Source organism: Pseudonaja textilis, chromosome Z (assembly GCF_049901715.1).
Source record: "Pseudonaja textilis isolate UNSWEBS1 chromosome Z, rPseTex1.2, whole genome shotgun sequence".
Lineage (NCBI taxonomy): Eukaryota > Metazoa > Chordata > Lepidosauria > Squamata > Elapidae > Pseudonaja > Pseudonaja textilis.
This window is the reverse complement of record NC_142008.1, coordinates 81976026-81998501: the sequence shown is the minus strand read 5'-3', so window position 1 is coordinate 81998501 and position 22476 is coordinate 81976026. Positions and strand designations below refer to the sequence as shown.

The 22476-nt window shown below is 39.1% G+C and overlaps 1 protein-coding gene across 2 annotated transcripts in view; it reads left to right on the top strand.

Annotated features, from left to right (window-relative positions):
* The window catches only part of UBA6 (ubiquitin like modifier activating enzyme 6), an 85384-nt gene that overhangs the window by 16755 nt on the left and 46153 nt on the right, over nt 1-22476 (top strand). The window contains exons 5-9 of one of the 2 annotated variants that reach the window (XM_026719590.2): nt 8536-8630; nt 13907-14018; nt 15660-15740; nt 17523-17645; nt 20723-20846. In XM_026719590.2, the coding sequence (XP_026575375.1) occupies nt 8536-8630; nt 13907-14018; nt 15660-15740; nt 17523-17645; nt 20723-20846 (535 nt within the window). Of the gene's footprint in view, nt 1-8535; nt 8631-13906; nt 14019-15659; nt 15741-17522; nt 17646-20722; nt 20847-22476 lie in introns of those variants that run through there. The other variant, XM_087916462.1, reaches the window with a different exon arrangement.

The following is a 22476-nucleotide window of genomic DNA, read 5'->3' as shown; positions in this document are numbered from 1 at the left end:
GGTAGGTCTTGAACTAAAATTCTCCAGAGAGTTGGTATCTATGTATCTACATTGGATAACAGATATCTCCAAATTTTATTCTATGCTGGCAACGCAGCTCTTCTCTACTTGTTTTCTGTTGGCATGAAGTGGGTACTGAGAACCATGGCATCCTACTGTAATGAGGAAGAATTAATTAATTATGGTAAATCTAATGTTCTAGTTTTCTCTGACAAAAGACAAAAGCATAAGTGGACAATTGATACCTATGAATTAAACTAGATCAAATATTTTAAATACTTGGGCATAGTATTTCAGACTTCAAGGAAATGAGGAATCCAGGTAAATTATGCTACTGCCCAAAAGAAGATGCAAGTAATAATTCAATTTCATATGCAACAAGGCAAATTATTTTCCAGTAGCAATGCAATTGTTTATGGCTAAAATAATTGCCCAACTATTATATGGGATACAATTTGGCCCATATACAAACCTGAGGGCTTATGAAGCCATTCAATTAAATTACCTTTGGCGTTTGGTATACCAAAGGAAGTGGTGGTTTGAAGTGAATGTGCCTAGTGATGTTTGACCCTACAGACTTGATGCTTTACTATTGTCAGACAGCTACCAATCTTATTGGTACTGTATCTGAATAGCAGAACCTTGTAGTCTTGGCCTGCTCATGGAGTGTGTTCCTCTCATGTACCTAATGCATCTCAGCCCTGCTGTGGGCTGCTGTTGCTGCCACACAGCAAACCTCCCCAGCCCAAAGGAGGCGAAAAAACCAACTAGAAAGGTCAAGTAGTGGTAGTAGAGTATGCCCAGATCCAGCAGGCAAAAGATGGCCACCAAGTACAAGAAAAGCTGAATCCCCATCGGTGCCATGGCTGCCCAAGCCCAGCAGACATGAGGGGAGGCATATGATCCTGGCTGAGCCTGGGTGGCTATGGCGCCGATGGAGATCTGGCTTTTCTTGCTTGCAGTGGCCGTCTTTTGCCTGTTGGGCCTGGGAATGCTTTATCACCTCTACTTGGCCTTTCTAGATGGCCACTTTGCCTCCTTTGTGCTGGGTAGGCCTGGTGCTCCAGGCGGTGATGATAACAGCCTAATGGACCGTCCGAGTTACTGGCAGCCTTGGTGGTGGCAGCAGCCCACAGCAATGCCAAGATGTGTCAGGTGCGCAAGGGGAACGCGCTTCATTTGAGGGCCAAGGGCAAGACCCACGAGGGGACGGAGGAGATGACCAGTGGTGACCTCTCCAATTGCCAGCCAAAACAGATAGGTGGAATAGGCAGGCCGATGATGTCTGGCAGGAGTCACCCCACACCCTCCTCACCTTGTCTTGGCCCACGATGGCGGCACTAGCCAGAGGCCCAGGGGAGAGACTTGCGGTCCAGCCTGCTGGACACCATATGGGATGGAGCAGGTGTGTCCGGTGGTCCGCATCACATGCCTCCCCCACGACTCTGCCTTCTGCTGGTGCTGCAACTGCCACACCTGCTTTTTGGAGGGCCAGCTGCTGAACCCCTGCTGGTGGACACCTTCCACCCCCGCGCACACACATTTGAAAAGCCAGTAAACACAGCTGTCCTGGAAATAGTAAGGGACCAGCCCATGTTGCTTTGGCCCGGCTCGGCCCTTCCCATCCCATCATGGAGACTCATGTGCTGGGATGGAATGGGCCGAGACTGTGCAAGTGGGCACTTGCTGCCTCCTACACATATATGCATCTACCAGAATGGTATGGTATGGGCTGAAGTGATGTGGGCTGGCTCCTTGCCATTTCCAGGATGGTTGACCAGGCCGGATCCGACCACATCATGGGCCTTGAGCTTGACATACATGATTTAGGCCAACTAAGTCTGGAGAAGGTTGAGTCAACAATAATAGAGATAATCAAGGTCATTGATTGTTAAAATCAATGGTATAATCTAATCCTAAACAAATATAAACAGGCCTTTTCCAGAGCTTACTTTGATGCCTCTCATCTACTTTACTGGTGGGAGGATTTCATTGGACTCCTTATTTACAGAGACTGTGCCCTTGTGGATCTAGGGAGGTAGAAACTCTTGTTCATATCTTCATGTGGTGTTTTAATCATCCCAATAATTTCTAAATTCAAAAGTCACAGTGATAAATATTATGTTTACTATTTTTTAAGAGTTTCTAACCCTACACCCACATGTAAGGTGGCCAAATATCTTCATCAAGATACAAAACTGTGTAAAAATTAATTAAATATGTTGCTTAATTATTCTATTTTTTTTTTACCCTTTCTCTATAATGAATTGTTATAAGATATTTGGTTGTCTCATAATCTCAAAATTTTGATTATAAATTGTTATGGTCATAAGTTGAGTCACCATGATCATTTTTACAATGGTCCTTAAGTAAATCATCATGGTCATTAAGCAAATCACGTGGCCTTAAATCTGAATCCCAAATGCTGTTTTGCCAAAAATGACAAAAATGTTGTAAAACTTGACCATGTGACTGTAGGACACTGCCATCAGTCATTAGTGCAATCTGTTTGCCAAATGCCTTGAAATGTAATCATGTGACTTCAGAGATATTGTAACAGTGGTAACTTTGAGAATGGATTGTAAATAACTTTTTCTCCAGCACAAAGATTGAAGAATCTATGGATGGTTGACACATGCCTTTCTGCCCAGAGACCATAATCTTTGCCACACCCCTTGTCAATTGTCACTTTCCCCAGTTCATGACTCAGTCTTGCCCTAAGACCTGAAGCTTGTAGTTCTTCAATCAGAAATGCTGGAAATTCAAATTTGAAGATTTTTTTCCCACTGTCAGCTTTGATTCGCAGCACTTTTAAAGTACTACAGAGGTTTTTTTATCCCATCCCCCCGTCGTTTGCTATAGCCATGGTTAGTCGCCAGCCTCGCATCTTTGAAAGGAGTAATTTTCCCGTGCGAGGGCAGCCTGCTGCTTACCTGACGCCTAGCCAGGCGCTGCTATTTTGAAGTGCTGCAGCCGCTTCTCAGCTGTTTTTTGGGCTTTTTGATCTTACAACCTTGTGGCTTAGCGGTTTCTTGGCGATCCGCTTACTTTCAGTCCTAGGCTGACTGCCAGCCCTCTCAGGGACTCTCAGCTGTCACAGTCATCAAATCAGCTCTTCATTAGTCTCACAGCTTGGAGAGAAGCGTGGCTATAGGGATTGTGTGCTGGCTTGCTGCCACTGAGCCCATTGCAACTTAGTCCCATTTTAAAAGGGAGCAACTGCCATTCAGGCAGGTAGTAGCCTTTTGTTCTTTGGAAAGCAGAACTTCTCCTGGGCTAAATAAGCTATCAAAATGGCTGAACCGCTTCTGTCGGCTGACAGCATGTCAGGGCAAGAAACCTCTTCTTCTTCTCCCAACAAGAGATCCAGTTCCAGAAACGGTAGATCAGCCAACCAGGAGGCAGCTGGCAAGATTAGAGCCAAGGCTATCTACTCTAGAAAGCCTTCTAGAGCTGAAGAGAAGGATGGTGACAGAAGAATGAGGAGGGCTCTGGAGAAACAAATTTCCAGAGTGCAGAGGGCTCAGCAGGAAAGTATTACATCTCTTTCCTTGACTGAAGCAGTTATCCCCCCTCCCCAAGCCAGCTTTGCAGACTAGTGTTGCAGTTCCTATGAGCTGATCACCAGAGGGCAACAAGGGAACATTTTTCTCTTTTTCCAAATGAAGGTCAGACAGAACAGTTTCCCTTTGACTGTAGGGTTTCTGAAGGTGCTAATCCCCATGTTAGAGAGAGGACTCTCACCCCTGAGGCAACTTTTACTCCCATTGCGGTGGGGCTCCACCCAATTGATAGGCAGAGGACTGGTCTATCTGAGGAACTCAAATTCCTCATTTCACAAGCTATCTCCCAGGGAGTAGCCAATACCCTACATCTTGGGAGTTGTGCTGCTTCTGTTACCTCTGAGCCCACTCCTCAGCAGTCACATCACTATATGTATACTAGGTAGGCTGGGCAGTCACATGGTGCTTCATCTCCCGAACACTCAGTCAGAAGCAGGGCATCTGTCTTAGAGGAAGTGGACCACATGGAGCAAGGGTTCTCGAATGATGACCTTGATCTTGCCCCTGACTCTTCTCCTTTCACTGGACTCTTCAGTCCAGTGCTGTTCAAGTCCCTCCTGCATAAAGCTAAGGCCATTGCCCAGATTGGCACTACTTCAACCACACCTGTGGAACCATCGGGTCCTCAGGTGTCAGACAAGGCTGAGTTCTCTGAACCTGTTATTACACAAGAAAACATCCCCTGCCCCAGGTTCTTCCTTGAAGTAGTTCAGAGACAGTGGAACCAGCCTGGTATATTTCTCAAGCTGGATAGCAATGACAGGAGGTATTTTAATATGGCTCTTCTTTGTCAGACACCTTGGAATTGCCTTCAGTGGATGACCCCTCTGGCCTTCCTTGTTTCCCCCTCAATGGTCTTTGGAGACATTGCTGAGGCTCTGAAGGCCGAGGAAAGGAAGGCAGAAATGAATTTCCACTGGACATACTTAGCAATTGCCTGGGCAGTTAAGGCGGCCACTGCCACCTCCTTTTTCATAAGGACCTCCTTACTTTGGCTCAAGGAGTTACAGGTGAGGGTTCCTCCAGAGGAGACATGCATTCACTAAGACATTAATAAACTGGTGGCAGCAGCCGACTTTTCGGCCGACTCCTCATTGCATGCTGCCCATTTCCCCTCTAGGGCTCTTGCCTCTAACAACACTTCCCACAGACTTTTATGGCTTCGCCAATGGCAGGCTGATGCCAAAATCAAATGGAAGTTGGCTTCTGCTCCCTATAAGGGTTCTTTTCTCTTCAGAGAGGCCTTGAACCCACTCCTAACGGAGAATAAGGACAAGTGTAAAGTCTTGTCTTCTGTCACTAGGAGGGCTGATGGGCGGGCTTTGCTTTACAGGCATTGGTCTTTTTTTTGTCAGCTGGATAATGTTTCCAATCTCTCCTCCTTTCAGCACCCTTCCCCCACCACCAGGTCTGACCAACAGGACAAATCTACCTTTAGGGATAGGTTCAGACAACATCAGCAACCTCAGGCCAAATGGCCCTTTCATGGAGAGGGGAAGGCGCCCCTTTCGCCGCTTCAAGTGACTGCCAGAGCTCTGCCCCCATTGGTGGGTGGCTAACTATTTGCTCACCAGTGGGAGAAGATGACTTCAGATTTCTGGGTTCTGAATACTCTTAAGATTCGGCTTAATGCTGGAATTTCTCTCCATTCTTCTGAGGCACTTTATCTGCTGTCCCACCTCCAGGAAATCCACCAACAGGGATTTCATGGACAAGATGATTCAACATCTCCTGGTCATCCAGGCCATCGAGCCAGTCCCAAAAGATCAACAGGGGCACGGATTTTACTTGATTGTTTTCCTTGTTCCAAATCCTCGGGGGACGGGTGGGGGTGACCAATTCTGGACCTCAAAAGGTTAAACGTCCATTTGATGTACAAGAGGTTGAAAATGCACTCTCGACAGTCAATCTTGGACAGCATCAGGGAGGGCGACCTCTTTGTCATCCATCAATTTGACAGAGGCATACCTCCATATCCCCATCCATCCCCAGCACCAATGGTCCTTCAGGTTCTGTTACTTGGATCACCATTTCCAGTACAGAGCTCTACCGTTCGGTCTAGCCTTGGCTTCCAGGTCCTTCACAAAGATCCTGGCAGCACTGACTGCACACCTCAGAACTATCCCAGTGCGCCTCCAGTGCTACCTGGACGATATTCTCATCCAGTCGTCCTCACCCCAGCTTGCTCAGGAGGATCTGGAGATGACAATCAGTGTTCTCCAGGAACACGGATTTTCAATAAACTTTCAGAAAAGTCATCTGATACCTACCACCCGACCGCTCCATTTAGGAGCAGTGATAGACACCAAGCTGTGCGAGGTCTATCTTTCCCAGGAGCGACAAGACAGCATCAAATCCTTAGTCACTCAAATCAGCATGGAATGCCTTGTTATGGCAGTTCTCTCTCAGCTCCTGGGAAAGATGGTCTTGTGTATAGCCATTGTTCCATGGGCCCAATTGCACCTGAGGACTTTGCAATGGTTGCTCCTACCATTCCAGAGAACGGGGAGCAGCAATTCCAGCGCCAAGTCAGGGTCCCATTGGAAACCCTCAGGTCCCTCAGCATTAGCCAGGGGGACACTGTTCAAGGAGCCCAGTCGCCTGACCTTGACCTCAAATGCCAGCCTGTTTGGATGGGGAGCCCATCTCCAGCAGCAACTGGCTCAAGGACAATGGTCTCAGGCAGACCTGAAGAACAACATCAACTGGCTGGAGCTCCGAGCTATTCACTTCACCCTTCGTCACTTCGAAGCCACAGTAGAGGGACAATACCTATTCATCTTGACAGATAATGTGGCCGCAAAAGCGCATCTCAACCGCCAGGGGGGCACCCATTCTAGGTCTCTCGTGCGCAAGGTGGACCACCTATTTCTCTGGGCAGAGACTCACCTGAGTTCCATCAAGGCGGAACACATCTCGGGGCTGGTAAATGTGCAGGCAGACTTTCTCAGCTGGAGCACAGTAGACCACTCTGGCGACTGCACCCAGAAATCTTCCAGGAACTATGCCAGAGGTTCAGCTGTCCAGTCCTGGACTTATTCACCACCCCAACTAACTCGCAACTGCCCAGATACTTCACAAGGTTTCCAACTCTGGGAGCAGAAGGAGTCAATGCCCTTCATTGTCCATGGCCCAAGGGCCTGTTGTATGCATTCTCTCCCCTCCCCATCATACAGGGAGTGATCAGGAAACTTTTTGTGGAGCAGGCAGAGCTCTTGCTCATCGCACCCCATTGGCCCAGATGGCCATGGTATGTAGACCTCATCAGTCTCTCTGTGTCCCAGCCTTGGAGAATCCCTCGAGACAGGGTCTCTCTCAGTCGAGGGTCTTGGTCCACCCGGAGTCTCAGTGGCTCTAATTGACCACCTGGCACTTGAGAGGCAGATCCTGATGAGGGACAATTTTTCACATGAGTTTCCATCCCTCAAATCCTGGACTTCTTGCAAGAGGATCTAGATAAAGGGTCAGCCCCTAATACTATCCGAAGACAAGTAGAGGCCTTGTCTTTAGTATTGACTTACAGGGACTTAGACTCCATAGCACACCATCCAGTGATGCACTCCTTTTTAAGGCGGGCAGTTAATTTAAAGCCACCAGTTATTCACAGGTATCCAACCTGGGATTTAGCTAAGCTTTTACATGCCCTTACCTTACCACCCTTCGAGCCTCTCAGGTCTACGAGTCTGCAATTTTTGTCTTTCAAAGTTGTCTTTTTAGTTGCCATCACATTGGCCAGGTGAATCTCGGAATTGGCCGCTCTCTCTGTAAGAGAGAAACTCTGTACCTTCCATGCAGACAGGGTGGTTCTACATCGGGATCCCTCCTTTGTCCCCAAGATCAACTCCTAGTTCTACCGGGCCCAGGAGATAGTGTTGCCAAACTTCTGTTCAGGTCCTTCCCATCCGCTGGAACAGAGATGGCACGCTCTGGATGTATGACAGGCCTTATGTACATAAAATGGACTTTGCCTCACCGAAAATCCAAATCACTGTCTCGTTTCAATCTTCCTCTCTGGGTTCAAAGGTCACTTCATTGACCATAGGCCATTGGATAAAGGTGTGTATTGCAAAGGCCGACGAGACACAGTTGATTCCGGTCCCCAGACCATTAACCACCCATTTTACTTGAAGCGCTGCAATCACAGCCGCATGGGCGACACAGGCTTTGATCAAAAAGATCTGCAGGGCAGCAACATGGTCCTCACCATCTCCCTTTGTGCAACACTATAAGTTGGATGCTTTTGCGTCAGATGAGGCTGTGTTTGGGAGGTGGGTACTTCAATTCCTGCACATAGCTAGGGAGACTCAGGACCAAAATCCCCACCCATATGGACACAAGGCTTTGATATGTCCCATCCGTGGACTATACAATTGTCGTGCTGGAGAAAGAGCGTTGTCTTACCTGAACACTTCTTCTCAGCATGGCGATGGAGAATCTACTCCCTCTCTGGGAGGCAGTCAGGTCTTTTGTCCAGCACAGGACCACCGGAAGAGCCAATGCCACCAACGAGTCCTTCAGATTGCTGCACCTTCATCGTGAATTGGGGAAAGTGACAGTTGACAAGAGGTGTGGCAAAGATTATGGACTCAGTCTCCGGGCAGAAAGGTATGTGTCAACCCTTCGTGGATTCTCCATCACTGTGCTGAGAAGAAGCATTCAGGTAAGACAATACTCTTTTTGAATACCTCACCATGGGACACTGCAATCAGTCATTAATGCAGTCTGTTTGCCAAATGCCTGAAATGTGATCATGTGACTTCAGAAGTATTGTAACAGTGGTAACTTTGAGAATGGATTGTAAATAACTTTTTTTGAATACCTCACAACTTTGAATGGTCATTAAGTCACCGGATGTAAGTCAAAAACTAATTATAATTCATAGGCATGATAAATGTGTGGTGTATATATTTATGATGTTGCATCACTGTTACTTCAAATATAATTTATTACTTTCTTCTTATATTATTTTAAGGCTCTCACTATCCATGATACCAAACAATGCAAGACATGGGATTTAGGAACAAATTTCTTTGCTTGTGAAGATGATGTTCTAAATGTAAGGAACAGGTCTGTACAATGTTTAAAATATTGTGAGCAAATAAATGTATGTTATCTATATTGACAGATTTTACCATTGTGTTTAAAAATTCACTTCATGGTCCAATCTTCAAAATTATTGCAATCCTTGTATGAGCTCTATCCAAGCTACCGTATTTCTCCATGTATAAGCACCCCCTTTGTATAAGCCACCCCCCCAATTTTTGGACTGTGAAGTTTTGAAAAAAATATTTTATTAGAGAAACAAGTTATGAAGAAAGAAAATTTACAAAGAAACAAAATTCAAGATTCATAATAATCACTCATACACTCATCATCACTATCTGCTCCATCACATTCCACGTCTTCTTCAATATTATTGGCATCTAATTTAGCTAACATTTCTTCTTCCTCTGTGTCATCTTCATCGTCATCTTCATATATCAAATGATCTTCTGAACCATCAAGAGAATTAGATATTCCACATTTTTTAACAATGATCTCGATCTTCACACTGTCCCAAGCCTTCTTCTCCAATTGATGGTTTCTTCAGTCAACCAGTTTTGGTAAGATTGTCTCCTGCTGTCGTCGTCATGTAGTGGTTCCATTCTTCTCGTAGTGCCACCTTAAAAGCTTTATTAATGGAAACATCAAGGGGCTGAAGCTGACAAGTCAGGCCGCCTGGAATAACCGCAAGTTGGGTTTTCATAGTCTCGGCAATCTTCTTAACATCCTCAGTCAAGTGTCCCCTGAAGGAATCGAAGACAAGCAAAGCCGGTTTCTTAAGCAGAGCTCCTGGTCGGCATCCAAATATCTTCTTGAACCAAATTTGCATACCATCAGTATCCATCCAGCCTTTCTCATGCATGTGAAGAAGTATTCCGTTGTGAATTTTTCTTTAGGGAAAGTCTTCCTCTTAAAAATCAACATTGGATTTAGCTTGGTTCCATCAGCAGCACAACCCAAGACGACAGTGTATCTGTTCTTCTCATTTCCAGTTGTCTTTATGGAAACTGTCTTGGCACCTTTCAGATCGACTGTTCTGTTGCTTGGACAGTCAAATGTGACTGGAGTTTCATCCATATTATAAATTTGAGAAACATCGTAATTCCAGTGCTTTCTAAGGTTGATGATGAACTTATGAAACTCCACTATTTTTGCTTCATAATCTTCAGGCATTCTTTGAGCAAGTCTGGTGCGAGTCCTCATTGACAGCTTCTCTCTCTTCATGAAGCGATAACACCAATTTGCTGAACCAGTAAAGTTTTCAACTTCTTTTTCTCTTGCTATTCTTTTGGCTTCTTGCAAAATCATCTTGGTTGTAATAACTACACCATGTTGACATTGCTCAACTATCCATGTCTTCAATTCCTTCTCCAAATGTGGCCACTTGGCAGACTTTCCACGACATGCCTTTTGCATCCTTGGCATTTTTCAAGTTTCTCTTCCTGATTTCTCCATCTGATGATTGCCCTCCGATCTGGTGGAGGTCCAAATTCCGCTCAGCTGCATGATTACCAAATTCTTTGGCAAACTTAATGACTTTTAACTTAAAGCTTGCAGTGTAGGCTTGTCTCTTCATTTTTCAGCCATTTTAGAATTTCAAAATAACACAGTAATGAATACTGTGTACAATCTTGCAAGTCGCATGAAAAAAAACGAGCGGTGCTGCAACACCGTCTGCCCCGCGATCGCCGGCAGGTCGACTGGACGGTCGCCGCCAAGCCGGGCGGCGTCCGTGCACGGGCGGCGACAGACGAAAAAGCTTCAGGCGAAAGTCGTCCGCGACGTCTAGATCTACAGCTTCGGTCATGACGTCGAGCGGTGCGGGCGACGCTTGCAATCTACGCATCGGGCGAGAGTACGGTAGGAACGAAGCATTCAGGCCGATTCAGGCCAATCATCACTTACAATTTTTACAAAAAGTATAGCATACTGCTGGAAAACCAGTTTATTCCTACTTTATTATTTTATGCATTTTTCATGTATAAAAAGTGTACCTGCTTTGTATATGCCACCCCCCTACTTTTTGGGCTTGAAAATTTTGGAAAAAAGGGGTGGCTTATACATGGGGAAATACGGTATATTTTTATTTCTACCGAAGAATATCAATGAGATCATATTTCCAAATTGTGGGTAAAATTATACGCTATATTGGTTTTCAGGATGCAGTTATAGCAATTTGTTTTCTAAATAGTAATATCTAGTGTGTAGTGTTTACTAATATTTGAATAGTAATTTATGGTAACCAATTTATAGCCAATTTTCTTTGCTGTGAAAAATATTCATAAATTTATACATTAAAGATTCCATTAAAATAAATTATATCAGAATCAAAGTTTAGAAAAAGAGATGTCCTGTATTATCTTATCTGTCTATCTATCTATCTATCGATCGATCAATCGATTGATAGATAGATAGATGGATTTTATACACACACACACACACATAATATCTATATCTATATATCTATACATCTATATATCTATATCTATACCTATACCTATATCTATATCTATATCTATGAATGATTATATAAATACCGTGTTTCCCCCAAAATATGCCCTGCTACCCTGAAAGTAAGTCCTAGATTTTTACATGTGCGCCCAATATAAGCCCTATTTCCCAAAATAAGCCCTAATTAAGACCCTGCCCACTCCAGGATGCATGGATAAAAATTCAGATAGGGTGGGGATGGGGGGGTGGAGCTGCCCTACTACTTACCTTCGGACAGTTGCAGCCAGGCCCCGCACACCCCAGCACTTGTCTTGCCAGCCCATTTCTTCTGTAGTTGGCAAGGCTGACAAGATTTTCCTGAGCCTTGCAGCCGATAATAGAGGTCTGGATTGCAGAGACCTTCAGGAAACCCTTGCTGCAGAAAAGGTTTGTGAAGAACGTGTGTGTGTGTGTATGTGTGTGTGTGTGTGTGTGTGTGTGTGTGTGTTTATATTGTTCAAGGCAGGAAATTAGTGACTTGTCTTCTATATTAGTGACAAAATAGTTCACAAGAAGAATACTAAAACAAAACAAAATTAAAGTTTTAAAACTGTGTTACGAACTCTTATTGTAATCCACTTATAGAAAGTTTACCATGGCATCTGATCTATCCCAAATCATCCCAAAAGCTATAAATAATTTGTCCTGGATCAAATGTCCACATTTGCTTCTTAATTCCATTTCTTATCAATTGTTGCTTAATTAAATGTAATAGATTCAGTCTCCAGAATAAATCTACCTTCTGATCAAAACCCAAATACAGTTAATTATAATAAACCTACCAGTTTCCCTCGGTGTTCATAGAAGAAAGGAATTTGTCACTTTCCCTTTCAAAAAGTCAGATTTCTGATATTGTAAGAATATGCAGACTTAAACTTTGGTACAACAGATTAAATCCACTTCATTAGTTCTCCAGCCTTGAGATTGTCTCTTTGGTCTGGAACTGGGTCAAAGTCCTTTGTGCATCTTTAATCAAAGTTTAATGCCCTAACTTATTTTGCAAAATCAAAATTTTTAAAGAGAAATACGGTTAGAAGCTGCATATTCTCTCATTCTCCTTTCAGCCATTGTTCAGTCATTTTAATATGTAAAACTTGATCAGAGAACAAAGAACAAAGAAAATATGTTTTCCTCTATATTTCAATCCAAAATTATAAGAAAGATTCTATAGAAATAATCCCCAGATATTTTGTAAATTCAAAAGATATAGAAATCCAATGATGGGAGTGTAAAAACCTCTTCAACAACCCCTCTCCCCGAATAATGCCACACAGTGAGGGAGGAAACAGAGGTTATCCAGAATAACATACTGTATATCACAGAGAAAGAAAAAGCAACCGGAATCCAACAAGGTGTTAAAATAAATCAGCATTCAACTGCTAATCAACTTTTGAAGCAGAAAAAATCAAAATGAAGCCATAAATCCAAAAAGTGAAACTTAATACTCAGGCATGCTCAGAAGATTAAAGTGCTGACAGGAAGGTGTATAGGCCCCTGACGTTTTGATCATTTCCAGAGGGTCCATGATTGTCCAGAAGTCATCTTGGGTTATTCCTAAATGTTCTCATTCAAAACCAGGGAGTAGCATTGCCATAGAACCAACTTTGGCAGTAAAATCAGCAGATTAAGAGAAAAAAGAAGCAGTTACCATGCAGGAGCTATTTTGAGAGGAATTTCCAAGATGTTCTGTATTCTGATTCAGAACTGGCTTGTTGTAATTGTCATTGCTCCTAAAAGAACTATCCTCTCTTTTGGGCTGAATTACGCCCCCGGAATCTTATTGCTGGTTTTAATGTTTGTGGGTCAGATAATCGTGGCGCATTGTGGTTGCTCGTAGATAGTGGGGCTGCAAACACCTGCAGCTTGATGGTCAATAAGCCACAGCCCAGTAGTGCACTGTGGCCCACAGATGGGAGACCCCTGGTTTACCAGAAATGAAATGGAACATTATTTGCTTAGATTTTACCCTTGAAGAATAGGAAAAGAAGACAGATTGATAATGCAAATCCACGAAGAAAGCCACTCCATAGCACAGGTTATTTGCCTTGTGAAGTTTCCAGCAGCGAGATGTGAGGTACATTGAAAGTAACAATTATTAAGGTCAAAAACTGAGACTTAACAGCTTGTGCTTGGCAAACAAGTTCTGGAAAACAGGAAGAGCTACTTCTTTTCCAGGTGTTAATTGAAAAATAGATCAGTTACAGAACAGATATTATAGGTACTGTTTGAGTCCATGAAAAGTAGTGTTAAAGTCTTGTTGATGGGTACAGGAAATAAAAGGATACCGCCAGATCCAAAACACTTCCCTCTTACTCTTATTGGAAACAGTTTAGAGGGTAATGTGGTAAAATGAATATTAAAAACATTTTCTGTAAATGATAATTAAAACACATAGTGTAATTGATTCTTTAAAAGATAAGTATAATTTCACCTTGCTAATTCAAATTTAGGTAAAATAAAACAAGTAACCAACCAGAAAGTCCTGATAATATTTGTTCAGGTGTAATTTAATCAAATTATATATTTCTGAAATTTACTCTTTATTAATGTAATATTCTAAATAACTAATTGCTTCAATTAGGAAGGTTTTTGTAATGTGAATGAATGCTAGTTGGGTTTTTGTCCTTGTTGAAAATATTAATGGACTGGATTATATATGAGAACAGGTGTTATAATTATTTGTTGCAAATATGTCTATAGAGCTAAACTTGAAAACTGGATTGTAACTGTGATCAGGTAGATGCATCGGAAGGCAGGGTAGAACCTATATGTCACACCTATTAATAATATAATTATTACATGCACTTCAGAGCTGAAGCAGCACAGCATCACATTGCAGAGCTGAATCCTTATGTTCAAGTGATGTCATCAACTGATCCATTAAATGAAATCACCGATATTTCTTTTCTGAAACAATATCAGGTATGTGGTATCTTTTTGAAATATTTTCCATTTAATTAGCTTTGATGCCTATAATATCCACTCCTGCCCCAAACTCCTGCTTTGTACATATTGAAAACAGCAATGAAATATTTCTGTAAATTGAAAGCATTTAAAACTCTGGTGATTCCTTTTGCTGCTTTTAAGAAAAAGCTTAGACAGTGAAAACCTAACCTTTTCTCAGTTTTTCAAACACTTGAGAAGTTGGGTTAAGAAGGAAAAGGAGGGTAGGTATTTCTTTAAAGTTCTTTTAAAAGTAATAAAAAGAAGAGGGAGAACTATTATTTCTGAGTATTCAAATTCTGTGTACGAATGGAAGGTGACTTCCTCCTTTTCTCATCACAGCATTATGTGCAAAGGATTTGGAAATGATTTGCTTTACCTGTCTAATGCGAATGTAGAGATTGTGAGTCTTGCCACACTACCATGAGTGGACAGTGTGTGCATTGTAATGTGTATTTTGAAAAAAAAAACATTTAAAACTACATTCTGATGTATCTTAAATATGACTGATACTATGTCCTCAGAAGGATCTTTTTTAAATGCCTGATTGAATATAAATGATTATAGGTATGTGTTGGTGTACGCTTGTATATGTTTATGTAGATTTATTGATTCTGCCATAAGTTCCATCAGGAAGGATAACATGATGAAACTTGTGCTATTATGTCATGATGCAGAAATTGCACACACGTACTTGAATCAAATAACATAAGCATTAAAGGATATAATTTGTATTTTGATATTCTAATGTTTCAATTGTCTTCCTGAAATAATCTTTGATTGCTATAAATCCTTCTGGATTCTGCTTAGTTTAGCAATTTTCATTTATATCTAACTTAATATGCATATAGTTACATCACCAGATTTCCTGATTATCCTTAGCTGGAGCCTGCTGGTCTTTAGTTTAGTATTTTTCCTATATGCTTTACTGCTGGATCTTAGATATTCTGTAGGCTTATATTAAGTTATGTGTGGCTTCCCTGTGCATTGGCTTTTTTAAAGCATTGTTTAGGATCAACTTTTTAAAATAGTCTTAGAACCTTTCCATAGTCAATCTTAATGGTTATGATTGTGTTATAAATACCATATGCACAAAAATTAGGTTGTTTTTAATATAACAAATGCTATGGAAAGAGCTCAGAATTATTGAAAAAGCTGTTTAGTCTCCTGACATGAGATGAATAGAACCAGTTTCAGTCAGAAGAGCCTCAGTCTCTAGCTCTCTGTTACAGATTTTTTTTAGTAAGTATGGCATTTTTAGGCATTTTAATTGGTAAGAACCCCATTACAGCATAGGATCAGTAAAAACTGGTAGTGGCACAAGTCCAAGAAATGATGAATTATTGATGAATTATATAAGATGAATTATTAAAATAAAGAGAGAATAGTTCATTGCAGAAGTGAAAAGTATATTAATGTATTTCTGACATATCTAGCTGAGGAGTTAGATTTTTACATCATAAATATTTATTCATATTACAGTAATTGAATGTTAGAAATCTTTATTTGGTGTAGATAAAGGAAACTGGATTATATGATAAATTTGTTGATCTATAAGTTACAGGTTATAATCAACTTTGTGTTAATCTGAGATTTATGTTTGGACTATTTTTTTTAAAGTGTGTCATATTAACTGAGATGAATATGTCACTGCAGAAGAAAATTAATGCTTTTTGCCATACACAGCATCCACCTATTAAGGTAATTCTAAATAATAAAATACATTTACTAAACATTTTTCAGTGCAATCTCTTCTAAAATAATTTTGTAATCTGCTTTGACTTTTTACCTGTTTTATACCATTCTGAACCACTAATAGAGCAAATTATTTCCATATTAGCAGTGCTAAATGTTGTAGATAGGCTAGCTTGCTCTTGGACCATGATATGCCAAATCCACATGGGATAACTTTTAAATCATTTAAATTAATTCAGCCTTTAATCCAACTTTTCCAACTTCTCTGTTTTATAATTTAGTATATTCAAGTTGCTAGAAATAAATAAAGGGAATTTTAAAGACATTCCTTGGGATTAGCAAATGGAGTCCAAGTGTACACACACCCACACACAAACACACACCGTATTTATCAGAGTATAAGACGCTCCGAAGTATAAGATGCACCTAGCGTTTGGGGAGGAAAACAAGAAAACAAAATCTGCCTCTTGCCTCCCAGCAATTTTTCTCCTTGCAGAAAACAGCAAATCATGCTAGGAAACAAATCATAAGGATACAAGCAATAAAGTTATAGTCATACTGTCATAAGTGGGAGGAGATGGGTGATAGGAATGATGAGAAGATTAATAGTAATAGTAATGCAGTAAAATAGTAAATAGTAAATAGTTTGACAGTGTTGAGGGAATTATCTGTTTAGCAGAGTGATGGCGTTCAGGAAAAAACTGTTCTTGTGTCTATTTGTTATGGTGTGGAATGCTCTATAGTGTCGTTTTGAGGGTAGGAGTTGAAACAATTTATGTCCAGGATGTGAGGGGACTGTAACCAGTTTGCACTTCATACAGATATTATTTGAAATGTCCATGGGCAGGAATAAAAACATAACACACACCTTGCAGTTCACCATAATGCTAGCCTCTTTCTCCATCATTTTTATTATTCTTCATGTGTAGATACAAATATATATTCATTTATAGACTTCATGCTTTAAATTGTTGGCTGTAAGATTTGCACTAGGTTAGGCTTGTGGGCCACTAATCTGATCTATTGGACAAAGGCACAGATCTCTGTAGCTCACAGTGTGAACAACTTTTCTCTCTCCAAAAATCCTCTGGTCTGTGCAAATGCTATTAGTGACTCACTTGGTATTCACTCACATTTTTTAAAAGATCCAAATCTTGGAAGTTATCAATCTTCAAATATCTGCATCCTCAAAGTAGATTTTATGAAATATTTTTCAATTATATTTTTTATAATTTTAATGTTTAAAATTAATTTTTAATTTTATACATTTCATATTTGAATGCTATTATCCCTAACATAACTTTTGATTGCTATTGATAATCATTTTTATTTGAGTACTCAAGAAGGATTTGTTTTCCTTCTTCTAAACATCTGGTTGTGACTTCTCTGATATTAAGTAAATTAAAGCTAAAGTTGTCATCTGCAGTCTCTTGTGGAAAAAGCAGCTATCTGTAGTTAGTTAGGCTTGCCTTTTTAAAAGTTATAAGCTTGCCTTTTTAAAAGTTAGTAGTATTAACAGCTTTTATTATTTTTCTGTTTATTTGTTTGTTGAAGTCCTTTAAATTCACAAATTCACAAATTTACATTCCTATTCAACTTGGCCAGAGATCTAAAGAGATTGGATAAATATCTATTATTCTGTTCAAATTCTGAAAAACTCAGTATAGGCCAATTATAAATCTGTATTAAAATGTTAGCATTTTCTTCCTTCATCAGGAATAGCAAGATGAAATATTTAATGCAAGAATTGTGAAATCTAACTGTCATTATTTTGGGTTGTTCTTGCAGTTTATAAGTGCAGACGTATATGGAATATGGGCACGTCTGTTTTGTGACTTTGGTGACGAATTTGAAGTCCTTGATACCACAGGAGAGGAACCAAAAGAAATCTTCATTTCAAATATATCTCAGGTGATAATGTTTTAAATATTGATTATTTTGTATATGTAATAGATTCTTTTAAGTGGTTTAACTTAAAAAATTAAATTCATAAATAGAGAAAGTATATAGCAGTATTATACAGATGATAATATTTTATGCTATGCAGTTATGGATAGTATATCAAAATTGTCTTTTATGGGAACTGTGCTTTTAGTAGTGGTATTGTTCATCAAGATTAGATGTGGGGAAGATAAAGATAAATTCAATAGCATCCACTACTTAAAAATGCCCTAGTTCCTGCTCAAGAGATCCTTAGCCATAATTAGATGGGCAGAGATAAACAGCACCTAATGATAGTTTTTTTGGTATACCATTTTATATTATTTAATTTTCTTCATACTATATAGTTGAAAAAATAAATTTTTGTATTAAGAATTTTAAGATAATTTCAGACATTAACTATTCATTATAGTTCGGTATCCTTGAATATTGTAAAATGGTTGCTACTTGACAAACCATTCTGCTTGGACATTCATTATGCTTCACTAAAGATTAATTTCTCGGGTGTAGTGATACAGTTAGTGGATAATTTAGTTAACTAATTTGAATTATATTTTTTTCATTTGTATAGGAAATATCTTTTTTTATATTCTAGAGGATGATCAAAGTTATCTTCACAAAATATGTCCTTGGAATAAAAATAAAATTATAATACAGGTAGTCCTTGCTTACCGATCATTTATTAAATGATGTTGAAGTTCCATAGGTGCTGAAAAATGACACTTACAATGGTCTTCAAAATTACAGCCTTTGCAATGTCTTTACAGTCATGTAATCATGATCTGGGTGCTTGACAACTGACACATATTTTAAAATGTCACAGAATTCTATAGTCATATATGATTGCCATTTACAGTGTTCACAGCCAGCTTCCTTTTTTAAAACATAATTTTATTAAATACTTTAAAAAAGGAAATAAATATTACAAACTAACAAAATAAGATAAAGAAAAGAAAGAAAAAGACATAAAAGTGCAGGAAACAAAAAATGCATAAGAAAAAAGTAGAAAAATCATTAAAAAAAGAAGTAGCTTCTGATTTTACAGCAGTTATAAATACAATTGCGAGTTGACCTCTTTATGATTAACAACCACACTTGGCTTTTGACAAGCAAAGTCAGTGGGTAAGCTGGCAGGAAATTACAAATCACAGTCATGTGATGTTATGCCTAAAACGTCTGATGATTTCTTTTCTTAATATATCAAAATATTAATAATTTATCAGAATATAAAATATTCTGGTTTTTTTTCGTAATAATAAAGGAAAATTAAAATAATGTAAAACAAGGGGAGGGGGAAAATGTGGGGCAGAAGGAGAAAAAGAAATAAAAGGGGTGACTTTCGACTCTTTAGCACTGTAATAGATAATAACATTATTGCTATTATTGCCTCATTTTTATTTTTACACAATGATATATACTAGCCATTTCTGTAACAATGAACATATCTAATCAGCAAAACCAAAGTTTCATTTTTCCATCACAAGCACAAAACCTAGAAGCAATGAATGAAACAAATGAAACAAAATTACATACATTTTTTCCTTTGATTAAAGTAATCAGTTCAAGCATGTCTACTTTTTTGCTGTGGAAAATAATATATATTTCTGTTTGTGTTTACTAATTTTTACAAACTATTATCATTTACATTAACAAAACTCACTATGCTTTATTTGATTCTTTAAGAGAAAAAACTTTTCAAGAAATTTTCAACCTTGTTAATGTCCATAAAGAAAAACTTCCAAATTTGTCCTCCTGAAAGTTGTAAATTTGCTTGAAATTGCAGCTGGGAGGTTTATATTTAAGCTACTATCACAATAAAGATTGCTGTCAGATTTGTATTCCAAGATTGCAGTTAAGTCCTTTGCATAGTCAGCTACTTGTGAAATTACATCACTGGTTTGGTCACTTTCTAAACATAATTACATCTCCGAATTACTCATCTTTCTTCCAATCACTTGCAATTTTTTATAACATCTTTGGAAAATAATTGATCTATAAAGTGAAGGGTTTTGTTTAAATATTTTTCAAAAACAACAGTCTGTTTTCGCAAGATTTTCTCTTGCTCTACTTTCCCTCTTTCTACCTGCAAACACATACATGGCCACATACTCCCTCTTCCAGCAAACTCGCACTGCTATACATTCCCCCTTCCACACAATCCCTCTTCTACACCTCCTCTTCCAGCAAACTTTTGAAGTTACAATCCTTCTTTCATACTCTTTCTTCTGGCAAATACATGCACGCAGTAACACTCCCTCTTCCAGAAAGCTCGTATGGTTACACTGTTCCTTTTCCATACTACCTCTTCCACTCCTCCTTTGTTCCTGCAAACACATACACATATACTTCCTCACACTCCCTCTTTCAACAAACTCAAATGGCCAAACACTCCTTCTTTCTTCCAGCAACAGGGAAAAGTTTGCTAACTATGTGCATTCACTGGAGAAAGAGGGATGGATGGCGTGGCTGCACAATTTTTCTTTGAGAGGGAATGTGTGCCACATTTATGTATGCATTTATAGAAAGAAAGAAGGAATGTTGGGAGGAAAAAGTGTGGGGAAGAGGGATTGTGTGGCCACATGAGGGGGAGTGTGTGGCTATATCTGTGTATGTGATTGCAGGAACAAAGGGAGTGTGAAAGAGGGCCATATGGCAGTGTGAGTTTTCTGGAGAGAGAGTATGTGCCCATATGTGTGCGTGCCTTTGCAGAAAGAAGTTAGGAAGGTGATCGTGAAGGAGAATGTGTGGCCATGCGAGTTTGCTGGAATATCTTGGAAGTATTAAATAAATTTAGAATAAGATTAAGAGCAGGTAATATTTTTACCTTAGATGTGGAAGCTAGTTAGTTATCTCTCTCAGCCTTATATTTGGAGGTTAAAAAAATATTCCAGTTGAAAATATTGACAAACTTCCGAAAATCTTACCAATCTTACCAAGAAAATTGCTTGTCCATGTATTTATCAGGAATCAAGTCAAGAATAAGAATGATGTTTGAATTTTTACTGCAATCTTACTTATCCTTGATATTTGGTGGGTTCCAATTTCAGGCGATTTGTGGTATTGTCACCTGCCTTGATAATAATCCTCATAAACTTGAAACTGGACAGTTTGTAACTTTCCGGGAAATTAATGGAATGACATCTTTAAATGGATCCACCCACCAGATAAGTGGTAAGCCAATTTTTTTTTTCAAACTGTGCAGCAATAGTAAAAACATATTTTTATAAATTAAGTTTATAGCAAGAAAAATTATATACAAAATGTCTGTTCTGGGAGAAATTTGAAATAGTGGGACAATACATTACTATCATGGGAAAAATGATTAATAAGTTAATTCTTACAAAAGGATTCTAGATGCTTGGTTGTTCTACTTTCCTAAAGGTTCCTGAATATATTTAATGCATTTCGTATCCATTTTATAATTTATTAATAAAGATTAATAATAACTGCAAAAGTAGCTACTGCATTGTTTTGGATAGACAGTACAACCAAATTTACACAATCCACTTGTAAGAATTGTTTCAATATCTTACTTTATTTTAATGTATTAGATTTATGTAGCAAGTGGGAGATTGAATACATTCCCAACCAACTTAGTGGATAACTTTGTCATCCAAAAGGTAGAGGAGAGAACTAGAGGAAAAGCTATACCGGTCCTAATTCTTATTAACAGAGAAGTGATAGAGGGAGTTGGTCGCCAGAACTTTGGAATTCAATATAATGCAAATACAAGCAATAGAATATGACCAACCAATATTTTAAACTTTTAAAAAACTGATTTTAACAAACTGGGAGAGACCCTAAGAAAAATTCCATGGATGAAAATCCTAAAGGAGAAAACAACTCAAGAAGCATAGGAAACTGAAAAATATGATCATAAAAGCCCAACCAGCACAATACCACTGAAAAAGAAAACCAAGTAATCCAAGAAGAAACCAGTATGGTTGCACAAAAATCTAACTGAAAGAAAAAAAGGATACAAAAAAATGGAACAAGGGATGCATAACTAAGGCAGAATATCAACAGATAGTCCAAATATGCAAAGATGAAATCAGGAAAGCAAAGGTTCAGAATGAATAAAGACTTGCAACAAAAGTCAAAGATAATTTTTTAAAAAGTTTCTTAACATACAAAAAATGAGAAAAAAGTCAAGGAAAGAGTTGGTCCACTAAAGAGAGAAGATGGCATGGAAATAAGTGGAAGTAGAGAAAAAGAAAAGCTGCTTGATTCTTTTTGCATTAGTTTTCATGTAAAAACAAACTATAGCTAACTTACCAAAACCATAACTGTAAAAGACAGATTAGAAATAAAAATTAAAATACGTATGAAAATGATATGAGAACATCTGTCTGATCTTGATGGATATAAATCACCAGGATCTGATGGATTATATCCAAAAATTCTGCGGAGCTGGCAGATGTTATCTCTGAACCATTGTATCATATCTTTCAAAAATCCTGGAGCACCAGGGAACTACCTGAGGATTGGAAAAGAGCTGATGTGGTAGTGCCCATCTTTAAAAAAAGTGAAAAAAAAATCCGACCCAGGACCCACTGACCAATCAGCCTAACATCAATACCTGGGAAGGTACTGGAAAAGTTAGTCAAAAAGCAGATCTGTAAAAATCTAGAAACAAAGTTAAAAGTAAAAGCCAGCATGTATTTGTTAAAAACAGATCATGCCAAACTAATCTTATTTCATTCTTTGACAAGATGACTAAATAGACCAGTGAAATGCTATGGACATAGTAATCTTAGACTTCATTGTGGCATTCAACAAAGTAGACCACAATCTACTTCTT